This window comes from Felis catus, chromosome B2, assembly GCF_018350175.1.
Source record: "Felis catus isolate Fca126 chromosome B2, F.catus_Fca126_mat1.0, whole genome shotgun sequence".
Classification (NCBI taxonomy): Eukaryota; Metazoa; Chordata; class Mammalia; order Carnivora; family Felidae; genus Felis; species Felis catus.
Window position 1 is genome coordinate 120668945 of NC_058372.1, and position 21313 is coordinate 120690257.

At 46.1% G+C, this 21313-nt stretch overlaps 1 protein-coding gene and 1 long non-coding RNA gene across 4 annotated transcripts in view; one reads left to right on the forward strand and one right to left on the reverse strand.

Annotated features, from left to right (window-relative positions):
- The window catches only part of SLC2A12 (solute carrier family 2 member 12), a 59733-nt gene extending 40470 nt beyond the window's left edge, over positions 1–19263 (reverse strand). Inside the window, exon 1 of one of the 3 annotated variants that reach the window (XM_019831260.3) lies at positions 18953–19260. In XM_019831260.3, the coding sequence (XP_019686819.1) occupies positions 18953–19067 (115 nt within the window). In that variant the 5' untranslated portion in view covers positions 19068–19260. Of the gene's footprint in view, positions 1–18952 lie in introns of all 3 variants that reach the window. The other 2 variants (XM_003986576.6, XM_019831261.3) reach the window with 2 other exon arrangements.
- On the forward strand, positions 196–10020 carry LOC109499903. The gene is made up of 3 exons (XR_002157476.3): positions 196–330; positions 4077–4790; positions 7116–10020. It is a non-coding gene; the product is annotated as an uncharacterized LOC109499903 (long non-coding RNA).
- Positions 19264–21313: the final 2050 nt, after the last annotated feature.

Genomic DNA, 21313 nt, shown 5'->3' on the forward strand with positions numbered 1-21313 from the left:
AGCCCAGTTCCTCGGGCCCCATGGCAGGTTTTTCTCTAAAGGCAAACCTCCAAGGCAGAGTAGAAAGGGTAGAAACCTCCATTCCCCTTGTGTAACCTGGGGAAAAATGAACCACGACCTCCAGGAAACCTGCTCTCATTTCTCCTTGGTCACATCTGGCCACAGTTGGCTCTTGCTGAAATATGAGGGGTGTGTGTGTGTGTGTGTGTGTGCGCGCGCGCGCTCACACATGCGCACGCGCGTATGCCTTAACAAAGTTAAGGTTGTATCAGAAAGAAGGAAGAAGGAAATGGATGCAGGGGAGGGAACCAACAACATCCGTTACTTGCTGTGAGTACGGAGGAAGGGGAATAGGACTTGGGGGAAGAAGGACAAAAGGGACTTCGTCTTGTTTTGTTATTTTAATGTTAACAACTGAGGAAAAATAGCAAAATGTTAACAGGCATTAATTTTCAGAAGTAGGTAGGAGGGTGTTTATTATATGTGTATATCTGTAGTTTGTCAAAACAGGAACAAAACGAAACAAAAAGTAACCGAGGGCAGCGCAGGGAAGAGCACTGCAGGCACAGGAAACAGTAGTTTGCAACTGAAAGGCATGACACAGGAAAGCAAATTCTGGAACTGCTGGGCAGCTAGCACATCATATGTGGGGTGCAACCCCAGCTTGGAGAAGTAAATAGGATCCAGTAAATCGGGGTAGCCACAGAGGGCACACTTCAAACAGAGCCCTGCAAGTCACAATGACACCTTTTATTTATTTTTTAAATACTTATTTCGGGGGAGAACGTAAGCAGGGGAGGGGCAGATAGAGGGGGACAGAGGATCTGAAATGGACTCTGTGCTGACAGGCTGACAGCAGCGAGCCTGATGCGGGGCTCGAACTCACAAACTGCAAGATCATGACCTGAATCGAAGTCGGACGCTCAACCGACTGAGCCACCCAGGTGTCCCACAGTGACACCTTCTATTGTTTTCCAAGTATCATGGGGCCAATGCACACTGAATAGCATGGGGGGACTGACACCAAGTTTCTTGCTGCTGGGTGCAGACTAGTTCTTCCAGAAGCAAGACTGGTAACAGAGAAAAGTGTGTTGCCTTAGAGTTGACAAGAGATGATAGTAGCTTGGATGTTCAGAGTAGACCTGGAGACACGTAGACAGATTCAAGAGTCAATTTGGAGGTAGGGTGCCTGGGTGGTTCAGTTGGTTGAGCATCCAATTCGTAATTTTGGCTCAGATCATGATCCCAGGGTCATGGGATCGAGACCTGCATCGGGCTCTGCACTGAGTGTGGAGCCTGCTTAAGATTCTCTCTCTCTCTCTTTCTTCCTCTAGTCCCCTTCCCCAGCTCACAAGTGCTCTCTCTCTCTCTCTAAAATTAAAATAAAAAAAGTGAATTTGGAAGTAATAACAACTACACTTGCTTGTGAATTGGGAGTTAGAAGGAGAAGAGGTGGGTCAGAGCCCAAGATGGCTTCCTGGTTTGACCTGTTGGTTGAGTGATTTTATAATGTTCAATACCCTGTGGACAAATATGTACGTGGGATTCAGCAGCATTTATTTGGGATTTAAAAGCAGGGGAATGAATGAAATCAGGTAGGGAGGTGAAGAGAAGAGCTGAAGAAGGAGGAGTAGTCCTGGGACCTGGGGAATGCCGACATCTAGAAGACAGACAACAGCAAAGGAGTTGGAGAAGGAACAGAACTGAGATGTGTACAGAATAGACTAGAAATGTGCATGGGCACACAATTATCACAGGCTGAGCAAGGGCTATTTAAGCCTGTCATTGTGGTGGGGGAGTTAAAAATGATGTTCAGCTCTAGGAAGTGAAGCAGGTCAAATAAAGTTGGTCTGAGTCTCTTCCCACCAGAAATACCCAAGGTGTTTTACATCTCCAGGATCCTGGGACATAGGTGACTTCAAAAAATAAATCTAAAAAGGACTGAACATTTAGATAGAGGAGCAAATAAAAGTGCAAGAACCCACAATAAAAGTAATTCATGAGCATAGTGAACATAAACCATGAAAGTGAAATTAAATTAGCAATTTATCCAGCTAAGTAAAAAACAAATATTTAGCACCAGTACATGGAAGATATTTCTGTAGGTAGTGGGAAGTACACACACACACACACACACACACACACACACACACACACACACACAGAGGGAAATAAGGACAACCAGATGTAGTTATATAGTTGCCCCCAAGAAACCCAAAATTCTGGTGATATCTCTATTATCTATTATTTATTATGCAGTGTTTTAGTTTTTACGTGCAAAATGGCTTTAAAGTAGTCTCTTATAGTGGCTCCTGGGTGACTCAGTTGGGTAAGCATCTGACTCTCAATTTCAGCTTAGTTCATGATCTCATGGTTTGTGAGTTCCAGCCCCACATCAGGCTGTCCTCCTCCTCCTCCTCTGTCTCTGCTCTTGCCCCACTTTTTCCCTTTCTCTCAGAATAAATAAACAAATCAACAACAACAAAAAAGGTACTCTCTTATAAGATCATTCATGTGCTAAATTTCCACATATTTCCCCCCCATGTGATCTTGAAATCCTCAGCAACATATTTCTCTATGACAAGGAGAATCGGGTCAAATTCTCACATTTTGATAAGAATATTGTATTACTTCGTATCTCTACATCCCACTGTTCATTTTATCTATTATTTTTTAAGTTTCTTATTTTATTTCTTTTTGAGGTGGGGGAGGGACACACAGAGAGAGAGAATCTCCAGCAAGTTCCACACTGTCAGCATGAAGCCCAGTGTAGGGCTTGAACCCACCAACTGTGAGATCACAACCTAAGCCGAAATCAAGAGTCAGATGCTTGACTGAGTGAGCCACCCAGGCCCCCCAATTTTATCTACTTTTGACATACTGATTAGCTTTTATTATGTTTTGGCAATTGGCCTCTGCTATTCATATTAAAAAAAATAAACGACATTGAAGAATGAAACACTTGTAAGGCAGATTGAGGGAGGCACCCCAGGAGTGGATTTAGAGTGACACAGGGCAGCAATGAGGGGATACTGAGTCAGGGACGTGGCAGAATAGATGCTGCAACTGCTTGAGTGGCAGAAGATTGCCCTTGCCACTTCGCCCTCTCCTTCCCCTCTTGTTTCCCCCCTTTGTTAGCTGGGAGATAGTGTTTTCCTACCAAAAGAAAGACTTCTTGACATACCAGATTCCCTTCCTTTGCTGCTCTATCATGTTACTTCAGACAGAGTCTGAGGTGGGCAAGTCACAAAGCCTGCTCCTTATACTGTGGGGGAAATGCTCCTGACGGAAGAGAGATCCAGCTTCTTCGTCCACTTTCTGGACTTAGCTTCATATGCTGATTCTTTTAGTCAGCGTTCACGGGACACGGACAAATTGGGATGTGTGCAAAGGGTCTGGAAACCATCCCAGTTTGTCAAGGTCCCTCTAGATACCCAGCAGCTAGCGCTGAGTAGAATTCCTCAGGGTTACAATAAAATTATTTCCATATGAATTACTAACAAGTCTTTTTACAAAATTACAAGTGTAAAAGTTTTTTTTAATTAATTAATTAATTAATTAATTAATTAATTTGAGAGAGAGACAGAGCATGAGCAGTGGAGGGGTAGAGCGAGAGGGAGACACAGAATCCGAAGGAGGCCCCGGGCTCTGAGTTGTCAGCACAGAGCCCAACATGGGGCTGGAACTAGTGAACCACGAGATCGTGACCTGAGCTGAAGTTGGACGCTCAACCAACTGGGCCACCCAGGCGCCCTGAGTTTAAACATTTTTTTATATATCACAACATTATCTATCTATCTATCTATCTATCTATCTATCTATCTATCTATATCTATCTTTCTGTCTGTCTATCTAGGGAGTTGGCCTTTAAAATCTTAAAGGGTGCAGAGGACATTCTATGACCCTATTCCCACACAGGGGGCATACCAACAGGGGTGATATGTCACAGAATTAAGCTAAGGGCTTAACTGTGTGTATTTCATTGGAGGGGCCTGTCCTCCCTGAGATATGCTTTAAGGGATCCCGACCAAAACAAATTTCACTCATCTTGGTGCTGTTCCTTGTTACTGCTGAAGTTCCCTTACAGTCTCCAGCTGCCCATTTGGGATTTTGAATTCCATCGAGCCCGTGGAAGGTTAGTCCCTAATCACCCTAGACTGTAGCCCTGTGACACCTCAGGACTTCCACGACAGGACATTTTCCTGGTGCTAATTTACCATAAAAAAACAGTGAAGAGACATAAAAAGTGGACTTTTTTTTTTTTTTTTGATGATGATGATAAAAGCAAGACATTATTCTACGGATGCCAGAAGGTAGAAATAACTTTTTCAAGAAATCTGGCCATGAACAGGAGGAAAGAGTGCGTCGCAGGCAGGTGGGGTCTGCCTAAACACAGATGAGAGAGTTTGGGCAGCTCGCTGGACCCAGAAGCAGCAGCCGGTCCTGAAGGAGAGGGCAGGATGAGGAATTCTGATGAATACCTTTTCAAAGAACACCCAGCCCTGAAGTCAAACACCCTGCACTTCACGTTCATGGTGACGTTTAGCATTTCCATCCCATTTGCTCATGGCCTTGCTCAATGGGGGGCCTTTCCTTAACATTCAAGGAAATGGCCCCAAAGGGGCCACAGGGAACTCCCAGCCTTTCGTGGACATCACAGAAATGGCAACCACGCGCGGACTCACACCTGGGACCCGCAGTGCTGCTGGGTCATGCCTACTTCTCTGTCTTGCTGCTTCGCCAGAAGTCCAGCAGCGTCCCTGTTGAAGCCACGGCGCCTGTGCTACAAGGTAAGGAAGTAAAAGCACTTGCGGAAGATGCCATCACAGCCACGGGGCCTCACGTACGTGCACGGAGACCCACACGGAGGGCACAAAGGGCAGGAGCCTCCCCAGGCGAGGCGAGGCCACAATAGTTGCATTGTCCGCCGCTTGTGGTGACTCACATGAAACCACGCTGTCACTGGCTCGCACACGACACAATTTTCCATAATATTTGCGTTTCTCCCTGCTCTCTGCTTTCCTCTCTTGCCCCATATGTCTGTTCCAGCCTGGGTACATAATGGGCGCACCATGAACACTCGTCGGCTCACTAAATCCTACAACAGACGGCAAAACGTGCACACACAGGTTCCTCTGGTAGGCAGCCAGGGAATTGGACGGCGTGCCCCGGTGCGAATGCCTCTGAGGTTTCAAAGACCCCCCTACCTCACGTTTTGCTCGGGGGGAAAAACTGGCAGTGGCCCCCAAATGGCCTTGCAGATGTGGTCTCCCCTTTCTCCACTCCTCCTCCCTGAATATCTTCCATCCCAACTCATCTTTCAAGAGTCATCCCAAGCGCCACCTCCCCCAGGAAGGCCACGCTGCTCGGCCTTATTTTGCGAGCTTCACCCCTCAACCCCTGGGCTCCTGCCGCCCAAAGAATGTGTTTCTAGTGCACCTGTCATCTTTCAAGGTGCTCACTTATTTACCCATTTGTCTCCACCTGTTAAACCGAACGTCTAAGAACTCTACTTTCCTTAGGTCTGTATTCTCATCTGTGGTCTTTGGCGCAAGGTAAACACTCAGTAAATGTTTGCTGAGTGATGGAATAAATGAATGAATGATAAGAGCCCTCCAGAACACTGATCCTTGGTCCTCTCCTCCCCAAGGTTCTGTCGGCAGACTAAGATTAAGGCACAGTATTATGGAATGGTTAGCATTTACAACTTTATATTTACATAAATGCTTAGCCTTTGAACAGCATAGCATTAGCATTTCTATAAAGCTTTCAGCACTATTTTTAGCCTGTTAATATAGCACCACCGGAGACACCGTAAACCGTTTCGTTATCATTCATATATTTATTCTATATGAAACGTGAGCCCCGTGTTCTCTGGCTGTTCAGACTCACTGTTTAGCAGCACCCGTCAGGGACTCGGGTTTTCAGCCCCCACAACAGTCTCCAGACACCGGTTCCTCCCAGCCCATCCGGACTACTTGCTGTTTCTGGAAAATGCCATGCACTTTCCCAGACTTGTGCTTCTCTTCCAGCTGTTCCCCCTCAGGGTATGTCTCTCCCCTAACTTCAGAGTCTAGGGGAAACCTGAGTCATCTCTGAAGATACAGTTTGAATATCGCCTTCTCTACAAAACCTTCCCAGACGCCCTCTGGTTAGCGTTAATCTCTCTCCTCTCTCTTGCCTTTCTGTCCATGACCTTAGAGCACCCTGGATCATATTTAGTTGCGCCCGTCTCCCGCCTTAGATTGGGAGCGCCTTGAGAGTAGGACTGTCACCATCAAGGGACAAAACTCATCAAGGGACCCACACAGGGCCTGCCAGGAGGGCTCAGTACAGACTCCTGGTTGTCATGTGGGGGAAGGGCGCTGGCCCAGAGAGCTCCCCCAGACCCAGAGGGTATGGCCCTTGGAGAGTGGAGGTGTGCTGTTTCCACCAGCTGCCAAAGGTCCCGGATGCTGCCTCTGGGCCCTAGACCACGTGTGGGGCCCCTGGTGGTGGTAAATACTGGGCACTAGCCTGCATCTAGTCCCCCTGCCCGCCTCCCAATCCCCCTTAGCATAAGATCAAACTCAGCCCAACAGGAAATGTGGCCTCCCTCTCTACCTGCTATCGTGTGGCCTTTCGAAAACAAAAAGCGATAGGAACTTTGCTTTCTTTTTCATTTTTCAAATCTCAGGTTTGATTTAGCAGTACGTATACAGCCACACTTTCCGGAAACCAGGCTTCTCCAAATTCCCTGGGCTAGGGAGGTACCTGGAGGGGACGCTGCCTACACTGGCTTATTAGCCCTTCCCTTCATCTTGCCCTATTAACTCTCTTTTTCTGCCTGATTATTCACAGGACTTCCATTCTTTTCTTTCTTTCCTTTTCGCTTTTTTGCCTTTCCGCCCTTCCTTCCCTCCTTCACTGTGAGACTTCCGCCGGGATAAGTCTGGCTACTTGTTTCTTCCACGCGTTTCTGCTTCTACTTGCGTTCTTCTACTCAGGAAAGATTTCTTCTAGTATTTTGGCTTTCCCCCTATTTGTTTAGTAATAATTATGTGTTACTCATACATATCCATCTCATTTCCCGCCTGTATCTTTTTTTTTTTTTAATGTTTATTTGTTTTTGACAGAAAGAGAGCACGGAACGGCGAGGGGCAGAGAGGGAGACCAAAACACTGAGAGCAGAGACCCCTTCGTGGGGATCGAACTTACAAACCATGAGATCATGACCTGAGCCGAAGTCGGATGCTTAACAGACTGAGCCACCCAGGCGTCCCCACTCTCTGTCTTCTTGTCCTGCTTATGTGCACCTAGAATAGCCTCTCCTACGTCGCAGATCTCAGAATATAGTTCTGCTCCGGCGGCGTTAGTGTCCTCACGCTCAGGACAGGTTCACACAGGCCTGTCTGCACCTGTGTCCTCAGCTCTGTCTTCACCTGGATTTGTTCTCGTCGTCGGGCGTTGTCCTAATCTCTTTTTTCAGAGTCTACTCTTACAAAATGTATAGAGAACAGAAAACAGATGCTTTCCAAAAATGTATGTATGTTTCCTATAAAAAGAAATCTTAAAATGCATCCTTCGCCTTTGTATTTAGAACCTACTTGCCAGTGGCCAGATTTGTTGCTTTCTCTGTATCCAGCCCCCAGATCAGTTAGGATATTTTTGACCGTAGGAAACCAAAACCTAAAAAACAAGGCTTTAAAACATTGTGGCATTCGCTGTTTAATTGGTGAGAAGACCGAGCTGAGTTTGGTGTCTCCAAGGATTCATACTCTATCCATTCTTCTGTTCCTGCCTCCTCAGAGGGTTGGCTTTTGCCCCCTGGTTTGTCACCATAGGTGCAAAGAGGCCGCCACAGCCCCAGGCTTAAGATTCTCTCGCAACCAAATTCAAAGGCAAATGACGGGGGAAGAAGGCTTGCCCTTCTTGGGCATGTTCATGGAGGGAACTTTCCAGAAGCACCCTGGAAGAGGATGGGCTTCAGAATACGCTAGCCCTGAAATGTGGTGCCTTGGCTTATTGAATGCTTTAAGCTGAAGGAGTTTGAGAAAATGGCAGAAGCAGGAGGGTCCCTCTGGCCTTCTCCCTGCCCTTGCCCCCTGAAGCAGGTGACACCCTTACACGGGAGATGCCCTCCCCACACCCACAGGAAGGGAACAATCTTATCTCTGAAGACAGAGAGAGACCACGAAGGATCCGAACAAACAGGCCTTGCCCAGTCTCCCCAGTTCACAACACTTACCTCACACACGACCTGTCAGATGCTCCGTGGCTGTCCACGCTTCATCAAACAGAGCATAACAACACTCAGGTTTAACCATTTCTTACTCTTTAGTTCCCGAGGGCTCCCGTGTCACGTAGAACTCGCATTAAATTCACGTGGATACTTTTTCCCTCTTAATCTGTCTTTGTCAGTTTAATTTTCAGACCTAGCTGAAGACTTCCCATCGTGTCTCATTGGCCAGAAGCAGAGGGTTCCCTGGTCAGACTTGGCTGCAAGGGAGCCTGAGATGCGAGTCTCTGAATATTTTAGCTCCCCAGATAGGAAAGGCAGAACATGAGAAGGGAGGTGGAACAGCTGTCGGGTTTTCAGTGTCTTACAAACCTTATTCTAGCCACCCGGCTGCCGTCGAGAACTCCTCTTAGCGAGACCGGGGGGAGCACTTGGTGTGCAGAGCGACTGGCCAAATTTCTGATGCCTGGAAGTAATTTTTCTGGTGGGACGCCATTGGACGGAGGAAGGACTTGTATTGCTTCCATGTTTTGGTCCCCTGACTAGGAAGAAGAGATACCATTCCTGCATGATTTAAAGCAGTCTGGAAAGCCAGTACGGGCAAAGCTACAACTTCTGGAAGGCACCATTCCAGTGGCTCATCCAGGCTTTGTCCCTTCTTAACACTGATCTCATGTTCCAGAACTCGGTGAGCCGCTGTCTTTCCTATCTGCCCAGAGTTGCTGAAATCTTGGAAACTGTAGCCCCTGAGAGAGAAAGAGAAGTAACAGCAACAGGATGCCTGGGAAGATCGGACCGTGCGGCAAAGCTTCGACCCTCTGCCAGAGTGGCCCCAGGGGTCTGTGGCGATGTCTTCCCTATATGTGGCTCCCGAAAATCCTCTCCATTAGGGATGTGCAGTGGGAGTTTGTGCAAAGCTAAAATGTTACTGCCTTTTATACATCAGGCCCATGTTTGTACCTAACTTTGGGTTAAATGCTAACCCACCGATGAATATCTCTGGCTTTTATGCTTTTGTGACTTTACATCTCTTTCCATGTTTTTATGGATATTTTCAACAGACAGTTAAGGGGGTGTGATCTGGAGAACAAACCAGCAGCCACATCACCTGGAGACGTCTGAGGACTCCACCACGGAGATTCTCAGTGTGTGCGAGTGCGAGTGAGCTATGGACATGTGAGAATTCACAAAATCTTTAATTAGTGAACGTTGGAAAACATAGTAACACGTGTATCTGTACTCGAAGATTACAGTATGCAGATGTGATGGAAAAATTATAAAAAAGTTCAAGTTCCGGTGATGGCACAGTAGCGTTCCTTCAGTCTATGTTTTCTCTTTTCAAAAAATTTTTAAATGTTTTTATTTATTTTTGAGACAGAGACAGCCTGGGCAGGGGAGGGGCAGACACAGAATCAGAAGCAGGCTCCAGGCTCTGAGCTGTCAGCACAGAGCCCAACAGGGGGCTTGAACTCACAGACCGTGAGATCAGGACCTGAGCTGAAGTTAGAAGCTTAACCGACTGCGCCACCCAGGCGCCCCCTGTCAGTCTATATTTTCTAATCAATAAATATAAGATGGCAGAAACTATTATGTGAGGATCTAGAGTTGTTTAAGGAGTTGTTAAAGGGGTCTACATACTTGAAAATGACTGGGAATCATCCGTAGTGCATTTAAACATTTTAAATTGGGAAAATACAATGGGAAGAGAACAAATAATATTGTAAAGGCTGTGGATGTAAAGCTCTTAGGAAATGCACTTTATTTACTAAAAATAAATACCTGCATGGTCATCTGGATGTTAACGGAGAAGTGTATGGGGCAAGTTGATAATATACAAGTGGACTATGGGAAAGAGAGAGAGAGGAAAAAAAAAAACGCCGAGATGTTTTATATAACATAAGGGAAGAATTTTGACCTGTGTGTGGATGTGTGTGTGTGTGTGTATGACAGAGAGAATTCAAGAAAGACTGGCCAAGAATGCCCAGAAATGGAAGAAATTGAAGAAAAATGGAGAAATGGAAGAAAAGGTCCAGACAGGTTATCAAGTTGTGGGGGAGAGGACGGGGATAAGGGAACAAAAGGGCCACAGGCCTACAGATTTTAGGAAAGTTGGTTTACAAGAAATTCCCTATGGTAGATTTGACAGGATAATTTTAAAAATGGGCTCACCAAACATTTATTTGGATGATAGCTGTCTACAAATCGTAGTAATGATCCACAAAGAGCTTATATGAATGGGATTTGAGAATGTGAAGGAAAAAGGGCCATGATCTGCGCATGGATCAAAGCAAAGATAAGAGAAAAAGACTAATTGTAGGAAGTGAAGGTTAAGAATCCAGTGGAGACAGGAAGTTGATCAGAAGAACAGCAAGGCTCCTCAGGTATTCTGTGTGTGCACAGCGAGGGCGGCGAGTAAGAAAACATGTGGACTTAGCCTCATGGGGGCTGGAACTGTGTTTATTTAAATATTAAAATAATGGTGGCCCCATGAAGCTGGAGGACTTTGACATGCAGATAAGGTTTTCTAGAACTCTCTAATTCTGTCCCCACTACCATCATTTTCAGAAACTTGCTTGGTTTCGCTAAACTGATATGGTCTCTTCCTAAGAATGCTTCCTCTCATGATACTTAGCACACAAAGGTTTTGTGATATGGTCCCTGCTTACATCTTCAGATTTCTTTGTCGTCCTCTGCCCTCCACCCTTCTTTGAACTCTGTGCTCTCGTCACACAGAAATAGCTGGAGGTCCCTGAATGTGCCATTTTGTCTTCTCAAAATTTGTACGCAAGCTGTTTTCTCTGCTTATAATGCTCTCTGTAAATGCCCTGACCTCAGTTATACCTTCTTGACTCAGCTTCACTCTACTATCTTCCAGAATCCATCAAAACCTGGCTGAGCTGCCCCAGGGGCATTAGTATGGCATTATATCCCCGGCCACCTCCTCCATCCTGGGTTTCCTGAACTCGTGTCTCTCTCCACCAGTTGGTAATATGTATCGGCATTGCATGCATGTCTCTTAGTCACCCTGGACCCGGCTGTAGCACGTTTGCTAAACGATCATCTTATAATTATTTCGATTCTGGTAAAATCTGGTAAAATCTACAGACACGGATAATGTCCTACATATTGCTTTGCACTCTGAAGTATCCAGCATGGAGTAAGTGCTCAATATGTACTGCTGAATTCCCATGTTCTTTAGTTTAGCGGAACAAATGCTTAATTCATTTGCTCATTTAACAGCTCAGCATGTACTATGCGCCAGCACCATGTTGGGCACAGATGGTAACATGCTCATCTGGATGAACAGTGCAGTCAGCAGGATGGTCTTTATGAGCACTGTGTTGAGAGATTTCCCAGGTTGCATCTGGATTTGGTAGCTCAAGATGGTGGTGCTTGTCCCACGTGCACGCGATCCCTGATGGAAAAGGCATAGCTCCTACCTCTTACGAACAGTATTTTCCAAGCCCACAGTGCTTACGATCCTCTCAGAGCTCTGACAAATGTACAAGAATGTGTATTTTATCCAGGAGCTTATAACCTTATAGCAAAAGACGTGTTGCATGGAAAATCAGGGAGCTAGCTAAAATCGAATGCAATAAAGTTCTGAAACGAGTTTAACAGGTACCCCAAATCAAAGATCAGAAAACAGAACAGAGCAGGGAGTAGAGACATTGGTGCTGGATGGTATTACGGGTCAAGTGGGTAAAACCGTGGATTGGATCATAGGATACTGACACTCTGATATTATCCATGCTACCTGGAGTGAGTCCCTTTGGTTCTCTCCAGGAGGTACCCGGGCTTAAGGTGGAGGTACAGTCAGGAATCAGAGTGCCTGATTAGTTACCAGCTAGATTGTGACATGTCCCTTAACCTTTCTGTTCCTCTGTGTCCTCATTCCTAAGATAGAGATAATAATATTACCTACTTCATAAAGTTGTTAGGAGAATTAATAAGGCAGAAGAATGTGTTGGGCATGGTAGTAAGCATTTGGTTCTCCTGGCCTCAGTTTCCTTATCTGTGAACTGGGGATAGTATTACCTCATTGCGTTATTGTAAAGATAAGAAGGAATAATAGTAACAGAAACATTTGACCCACAATAATCATTCAACAGAAATTTGTGTCGTCTGGATCAGTGGGGTAAAATCTCCATGACATGGAAATAAACCTTTGAAACAGTCTCTCTTACTGAAAGCAAAGGAAGTAAAATGATACTTTGTTTCCAGCATAACAATTATGCCTTTTCATAAATTCTTGAATTCCTTTGTTTTTGGTAGTACCTACATAATTGGGTTTATACCATGAAAAATTCTTCCCGTGAGTTTGCCTGGGGTTTCAACAATCTTGTTTCCCAATGGAATTGAAACATTTTATTAGCTTGGGAATGCTCTCTCACCACAAACTGATCTTAATCACAATTTATTTCTCTGTTCTTAAAAGTCTTGCTGGGGCACCTGGGTGGCTCAGTCAGTTAAGCCTCTAACTTCAGCTCGGGTCATGATCTCCAGTTCGTGAGTTCGAGCCCCTCATCAGGCTGTCTGCTGTCTGCTTTCAGCATGGAGACCACTTCAGATCTTGTCTCCCTCTCTCTTCTCCTCCCCCACCTGTCTCAAAAATAAATAAACATTAAAAAAAAAAAAACCTTGCACCTCTGAGGCTGAGATGCCATTTCAGGCTGGTTTCTAAATTAACATTGCACATTGCTCCCAGCACCAACTTCCACAAAGTATGGAAGCAGGTGCATGTAGAACAAATTTTGGAGAAAATTATATGGACATAACCAACAGCCCCAGAGTCTGCCTAACTGTGCCAGGCAGACCTGAGTCATGAGTGTTCCGGAGAAACAATTACTTCCAAGGGGAGCACAATTTAACAGCTTAAAGGTGAATTACACTTGATTTACTCAAGGAAAAAAATACTCCTGTAAGTCAAACAAAGGACTGCATTTTTCTCCCTGGTATTTTGGCAGAACAATATAAAGTAAGGGATTGTTCGAAAAGAATGAAACCTACTGAAATTAAAAGGATGTAATATATTATTTTAGTTTTATTATTACTCCTATACCTCAATTGTATAGAAAAATTAGAATATCACTGAAGTATAGCCATTTAGCAAATGTATAAATGAGTGTGCTGTGTTGTGTGTGTGTGTGGGGGGGGGGTTTTGGTTTTCTTTTTTAAAATTTTTAATTAATTAATTTTTAGGATCCTATGGGATTAGCAGTGCTGTGACATAGGAAGTAAAACGGTACCAATGAGCCGAAAGAAAACAAAATTAAATTTTAAAGAACATGTATGATTTTATGATTTACTGTAAAGGTTATATAGCTGACTAGGTTTCAGCTGGGAACTATCTGGGGTGATTTCAAGTCCTTTGCCTTTAACGGAGATTAGGTACCTTCTGAGGGAAGACGGGATGAGAAATTATCCTTATTTGGTATTTGGTCAAACAGCCCCTTGAAATGAAGCCCATTCTAACCTTCCCTCCCCTTTCTCACCGTATCTTGGTATCTTTTTACATGGCTTTTATTCTCTATTTTATTCAATAACTCATCATCTTGGGGAAGACTGTGCCCGAGGAAACCATTGAACTAGGGAACCCAACTCTGCTCAATTTAAGAATCTTCTACAACGAGTTCTGGCTCACAGTCTGAGTCAGTAGGTGTTTTGCTGAGAAGCAGAAACTAATTGCACACTAACAGGGGGCGGGGGGCAACTGGGAGCTCTCAGAACTTTTTAAACCCTGAGGCTAATTGTTACTTGGTTCCTACTACTGAGAAAACGCTACCTACAAGACCAGACTCAACAACTATTATTGAACGAGAAGACAGTCCCACCTATCTACGGCAATTAAACATTGCTTTTTCAGATTGGCTGACTCCCCTTGGATTTACACATTTAAATTGGAGTCTTCCTGGGGCAGCTACCGGGTGGGTTTCTTTTGAGGTGTTTTTGGTTTTGTTTTCGTTTGTTTGTCTGTCTGGTTTTTTTTACCCGCTAACATAAGATTTAGCCCAGCAAAAAGTACCCCCTTGAAAACTCACAAACAGTAGAAGTTAAGGACTACCACTAGGCCTGCTCCTGGGATCTCAGAGGCCTCAGCTCCTGCGAGCAATCTGACCAGACTATGGGTGATATTACAAATATTTCACGACGGGGATGGGGCACTGACCCATCAGAGGAGGCATTAGCTGTAAAACCAGCTCAGGCACAATGTGTCTGCTGACTGATTTCAGTCCTCCGGGTCAGTCACAGCGCTTGAAGGCTTCATCCATGTCTGCCAGGCCCTGCCTCCTGCAGGCTCCCTCCAGTGCATGTCCGCAGCTGTGGTGGCAGCCTGTGGAAGCAGCAACCTCTCTGCCCTCTCTAGGGCACAGCCATTTCAAAGGGAAACAAGAGCCCTGGCTGTGTGAGCCCAACACTACCGGGAGTCTGTGGTGAAACAGCTTCTGCCATGTTGGCTCAGAGCCTTCTCTCTCCCTAGATCTCAGAGAAGCCATTTGCCCGGCCCTCACAGTCACAAGGAGCCTCAAACTGAGGCTTTTGACGTGATTTCCAAGTGAGGTTAAACGTACAGTCATAGAGATAAGCTGACCGAAGTGAAAAGGGAGATAATCATCTTTAAATCTGTTCTTATTTCCAGACAAAAGAGTCGACAGTCTCTCAGAGATTCACATGTCTATCAATCCTGCCATTTCCTTGGCAATATCCAGCTGTATAGAATAGTTTTTTTTATCGTTATCAGTCATCAATTTGTTAAATGCCTGTGTGGTTAAAGCACAATAATCTGTGTCACAGGTTTTGCCACTTTTTAATGTAGGGAAAGCCTGGGAAAATGCTAATGGCTAAGACCTGGGTCTTCCCCAAATGACTGGTTTGCTGTTAGACTTGCTCTTCTCACAACCAAGGCTCTGTTAAGAGGTAGCATTGAGGGGGCGCCTGGGTGGCGCAGTCGGTTAAGCGTCCGACTTCAGCCAGGTCACGATCTCGCGGTCCGTGAGTTCGAGCCCCGCGTCGGGCTCTGGGCTGATGGCTCAGAGCCTGGAGCCTGTTTCCGATTCTGTGTCTCCCTCTCTCTCTGCCCCTCCCCCATTCATGCTCTGTCTCTCTCTGTCACAAAAATAAATAAACGTTGAAAAAAAAATTAAAAAAAAAAAAAGAGGTAGAGTTGATTGGCCTGACTTGCTCTTCCCTGGGGACAAGGTTCCTTCTAAAGTCTGCTCAACTCTCTTACAGGTAGACTCTCCATCGGGCTGCCCAAGGAAGCCTGAGAGAGCTGGGCCTGACTGAGTTCAAGGGGGCCTGGTTCAGGCTAACCCTGGGAACCCAAGACTCAGTAAGGAATGTAGTAAAAATGCCCCACCCTCAAAAACATCGCCTGCATAACCAGAGTAGTGACAGACCTGTGGTTTGCTAATGTGGTCCCACCCAGGACCCAGCTCAGGACTACAGGAGATGTAGGGATCAGGGAGCAGCCTGCCTCAGGCTCTTCCTTTTCTTCACCCCCCTTTCCACTAAAGAGGTGCCATGATTACCTCTCTTACATACTGACCACCTACTTCAGCTTTTCCTTTGTCGGAAGGAGTTTCACAGCTTTAAACAAGTTTGAAAACAACTGCCTTTGGATACTCATCTGATTAGCCCAAGTGTACATTTCTTAAATCTCAGCCTGCGGCATTTTGGATTTAGAAGGGTCTCAGGGGGGACGAAGCCCAGCCCCTTCAACTGGGCCAGTGAGTCCAGCCAGTTATACTGATCTGGGTTCCAGTGCATCGGGCAGCCGGGGCTCCATTGCTTGAGAACTTGCACTCATACAGTGAATATTGTTCTCGGTCTCTGATCCTTTGGGCAGGTGCTGGTGGGGTAAAAAGGGCCTCAAGGAAACTCCTCTTAGCCTGATCTGAAACATGAAATTGGAGAGGCGCCTGGCTGGCTCAGTTGCTTAAGTGTCAGACTTCGGCTCAGGTCATGATCTCACAGCTTGTGAGCTCGAGTCCCGCATCGGGCTCTGTGCTGACAGATCGGAGCCTGGCACCTGCTTCGGATTCTGTGTCTCCCTCTCTCTCTGCTTCGCCACTCATGCTCTGTCTCTCTCTCTCTCCCCCCTTCAAAAACAAATAAACATTAAAAAAAAAAAAAAGAAACATGAAATTGGAAGAGTCTGGAAGACCCATCTGCTGAGACAGAGGAACAGGCATCCAGCCCCCCAGGCCAGAGACCTCAGGGTGAGTTTTGCACCAGCCCTGCGAGAACCTGGGCCAACCACACACCTTCTCTCACTTGTGTGAGATGTTGTGGCATTGTGCTTTTCTAATATCACCCACACAGCGGTCGGCTCTAGGCACCAGGATTACGAATTGAGCTTAACGCTGCCTATAAGGTCAGTTATAACATGCCCGTGAATACTAAAAAAAAATTACTAAAAACATGCACGCTTTATGTCGTAACTGATTGAAAATGGACTTAAGTTCGTTAGCTTGTAGTCACTGGAACAAAGACTTCTTTCCAGTTTCAGAGGAGGTGGCCGGGTGAGATCTGCCAACACTTTTATTGGGCGTGAGAGCGTTAGGAGGCGCTAACATGGAGTCTGGAAATTTTTGTGTGGATTTGTTTCTCAGTATCTCACATGATCTAATTACTTTGTCCTGGGTTGTATGACTCATTCGTCTTTGTGCTTTAATTTCCCCATCTAGGAATACAGAAAAACTTGTATCTTCAAATGCAGGACTAGGATGGTAATTATTGAGCATATGTAAATACTCTGGATTTCCTGGATGAAACTACGGGAATGTACAAAGAGGTCAAAAGAACGATTCGACACACATCATTTCATTAAAACCTCAACATTTTCATGAAAACAGACTACAGTATAATCCCAAATCGTACAGCGAGCCTGCACTATGCCTTCCGTAGGTACAAGTCCATACACATAATTGCCTTGGATACCACGACGCGTCTGAGACAACGTAACGAAAATTTGTACTAATAATCCTAAAATGTTTGTATCCATCTAAATATAAACTCTAGCACAAATCAAAGCTTTATTCATTTAGGATTTGGGGGAGACGTTTAGGCTTCCTTTCTTTTCTACGTAATAAAGGTTCATTTACAATTAAGTTAAAAAATAATTTACCGTGTTTATTCATTTTATCATTTCTTTGGAACACAGTTGCATTGTCGGTTGAATCTTGTGCCTTTCCGAACACTAACACCTGTGACCTTCCTTCAGGATGACCGTGACCTTGCGCAATTTAACCTATTAAGAGTACATGGTGCTTTCAAAGCCATATCAGAATTAAATAGTCCATATTTTTCATTGTTGCCATGGAGGCCCCTTCGGGACAAAGTTTCTTTTCATCCTCTTTGTGACGTTCTCACGGGCTGTTTAGCGAACCCTTTTGTTGACATGGCCACCTGAGCAAGCTCGGCGGTTCAGTCTTTCAGGAACTCGGAGAGAACATTGCAACTCTTTCCTTTACCCTCAAATACAAGCTTCCCTGGCCTGCTTGGAGACGTAGGAGCCAGACAGCACCCTTGGAGAAAGGGGTAGTTCTGCTTAATCGAGGGAGAGGCCGTCCTGAAGGATGACCTCAGGTACTCATTCTTGACCAGAAGTGGGGAAGTAGGAGGAAGCTGAAGGGGGAACAGGGCAGAGAAGAATGACAGCCTCTCATTGTGGAAGAGCCAATCCATGCCTCCGTCAGAGGGGTCGTGGATTCAAGTCCAAGATCAGACAGACCCATGAGGCAAACGTGATTTGATAGATCCACTGCAAGGTGAGAGGCACATGCCTTTTGAATCAGTTAGTGTTCTGGATTGTTCATGAAAACTGGCCATTTTCACATTGGCCGTTCCAATAAGTGGCCTGGGAATCTATGGTAGGCATGGTGAAGGGGCACAGAGCTGAGCAAAGCTTCAGAGAGACAATTATCTGTGTTCGATTTAATTTCCTATTACGATTAGTTTCCATTCCTTTGGGAACCAACTAACAGAGTAGGAAAGGCTAGCCAAGAGCTTGCAGTGCGTTTGTGGGAACTGTAAATGTGGAAGTGAAGGAAAGCATTTGCTGTAGCAAAGATAACTGGAATGAATTAAAACTTTTTCCAGTTTCGCCTCCAGAAGGAAAAAGGATTCAAGGACCCTCAGTTTGAAAGGCCAGTTTGACAGTTAGGCAGGAGCAAACGGAGCACAGGTTTGAGGCTTCCCTAAGGCTCAAATGCTCAAATGCATTACCAACTAGACGCTGGGAAGTTAAAAAAGAAAGTTGGTGTTCATTGATTACGTAACTAACAATTTTCCGGAGCCTACTTAAAATACTGACTTAAAACATGGTGGTTCTCCATGTTCCCTCGTTACAGATTGCCCATTTGTGGCAATCAATGAAAAAGTGTGTGTGCGCGCGCGCGCGCGTGTGTGTGTGTGTGTGTGTGTGTGTGTGTGTTTACACATGCGACTCCCTTGCCAGTCACTCTTCCCCAAATGAAAAAGAGTTACACATTATGTCAACGCAGTCCACGGACCCATCGTGCCAGCAGTGGGACTTCAATCTCCACGTTACAGCTCCTTGCCTCTCCTCCTCCCACCGGATCCCGTTCCCTTGTCTCCACGCACCGTGCACGCTCACGTGTACACACACACGCGCGCGCGCACACACACACACACACACACGCGCGCGCGCGCGCGCGCGCGAGACCCGAGCACAGCTTGCTCCTCCAGCCGGTCGGTGCCTCACTTTACCTCTGGCCCCGGGAGGATGCCGGCTGCCGCTGGCCGCGCCGCTGCCGTCTGTCTCGGCCGCTCTCCCCTTCGGGTTCAGCAGAGCGGGGCCCTCTCTGTTTTCAACAGGTACCATGGTCGCGGAGAAGTTACAGCAGCTCCCGCGGCCCCGAACCACCCCGGCTGCCCCCCGTGACAGCGGCGGTCACTGTCCCCATGGTAGCATGCTTAAAGAAGGGTGGAAAAAAAAAAAAAAACTTCGGGCAAAGCCAATGTGATTTGTAACCAACTTTGTTTCTATTTCCGAAGGCTTTGCCCTTTTCGGTGACACAGGCTGTTGCTATTTGCAAGCAGCCTATCAGAGGCAGTGGGAGGGCCGTGTCTCCGAGGATTGTTTTTGCCTTCAGATGCGGAGTTGGAAGCAAGGGGTTAAAAGGCCGGGGCGCTCAGGGTTTGGCCGCAAGCTGGGGTGGGGGGGGGGAGCTCTTGTATGCCCCGCACCTTTGAAAAGAGGCAGAGAAGAGAAACCTGCAGATTTAAAGGGAAGCTGAGAGGGACGGCCCAGAATGTTCACAGATGGTATCACTTAATCTTGCAGAGAGGGGGACAATTTATGCAAAGACATACCAGAAGGAAAAGTGTGGCAGTTTTTCAGCAAGGCTGTTACTCCAAGAGTCGTGATACTCACCATTTAAACAAAGCATAAGACAGCTTTGCTGTTTCGGCCTGATTTTGCTCTAGGTGAGTGTGGTATGCACTCTTCCTCCACAAGGCCCGTCAGACGGATCCAGGCCCGAGACCAAGCGTGCATGAACTCATACGGCATAGATTCTTTCGACTTTTTATACCCTGGGATGATCGCAAAGTAATCCAGTTTATTTATGCATAATTGTCTTTATGAGAGGAACCAACCGCCCCCCCCCAACCCCAGTCTTCGTCAGGTTGTGTGATTGCCTGCTTGTGGGAGGAGGGTGTTTCCAATTCAGAGACGTCAGACCGATGACCCATTGTGTGAGTGTGGTGGCCATAGACTCGGAAACAAAATCAGGGAGTGAGAAGAAGATTTTGCCCCCCATTGGTGAATATTATTTAGGTAAAAAGGTCTTACAGAGTTGTGATGTTTTACCTTCGGCTGTATGTTTCCGCAAGTCGTGTTTCGCGAAAAATCTTAGGAAATTGGGATCGTTTTAGAAAATCATTAGGCGTGAAAACGAAAATTTACGGAGCACGTACTATGTGCCAGCAATTGTGCCGAGGGTATTAACTCAGATGATTCTTTTCTTTGGAGATGATTCTTTTGAGAAACGACAACAACAACAACAACAACAACAACTTGTGAGGCAGGTACCCGTGTTACAGAAGAGGCAATGGACGCTGAGAAAGTTGCCTCAAGTGTCACAGCTACTTTAGTGGCGGGGCTGAGACTGCAAAGCCAGGCAGCCTAATGTACTCCTACATCCGAATTTCCCAGCCTTTCCTTCTCTGACTTTCTTGGCTTCCTTCCCTCATCAGCCTTTCTTGATTTTAAGAAGACGCCGTGAAACATGCCCTTTTGACCTAGTCACTTCCCTGGACGGAGAGGCTGATCTGTGCTGTCGGCAGAAGCTGAACCACTCTGGACTCACTTTCGACGCCTCGGCTGGATCATAACACAACTGTGAAGTAACTTATCATGTGTACCTTTCCTTCGCTCGTCACCAGATCGCTTTATATTTGTCTCATCTGTCCAGGAATCACATAGCGAATGGAAACAAACCTGTAGGAACTCGACTAGTATTTACCGTGCACCTGTCATATGTATGCTGACCCTGCTGAAGCTCTCCAGATATCCCCCAGCCCCCTCCTGGTTCAGAGGTGAATATACCCCCGGATCAGCTTGTCCCCACCGAAGGATGCGTAGTGCGATGATGCTTTAGTTTTAATTTGTTCCCAGAAGGTGTTATCATGGTAAGAGCTGTACTTTTTATCTGCGACACACATGCATCTCTCATCAGCTGTCCATATTCTCTTTGCTTCTACCTTTAAAAAAAATTTTTAATGTTTATTTATTTTTGAGAAAGAGAGAGAGACGCAGCATGAATGGGAGAGGAGCAGAGAGAGAGGGAGACACAGAGTCCGAAGCAAGCTCCAGGCTCCAAGCTGTCAGCACAGAGCCCGAGGCGGGGCTCAAACTCAGCAGCTGTGAGATCATGACCTGAGCCAAAGTCAGATACTTAACCGACTGAGCCTCCACCCGCGTGCCCTTGCTTCTCCCTTTTCTGCTCAGAACCAGTGACCTCAATTGGCGGGGAGTGGTGGAGGGGAGGACATATTCTTGCACTTGGTCAATCGCGTAATCGCCCTGTTTAATGATCCTGGGCCCTGCGTCTCCTCCAGCGGCTT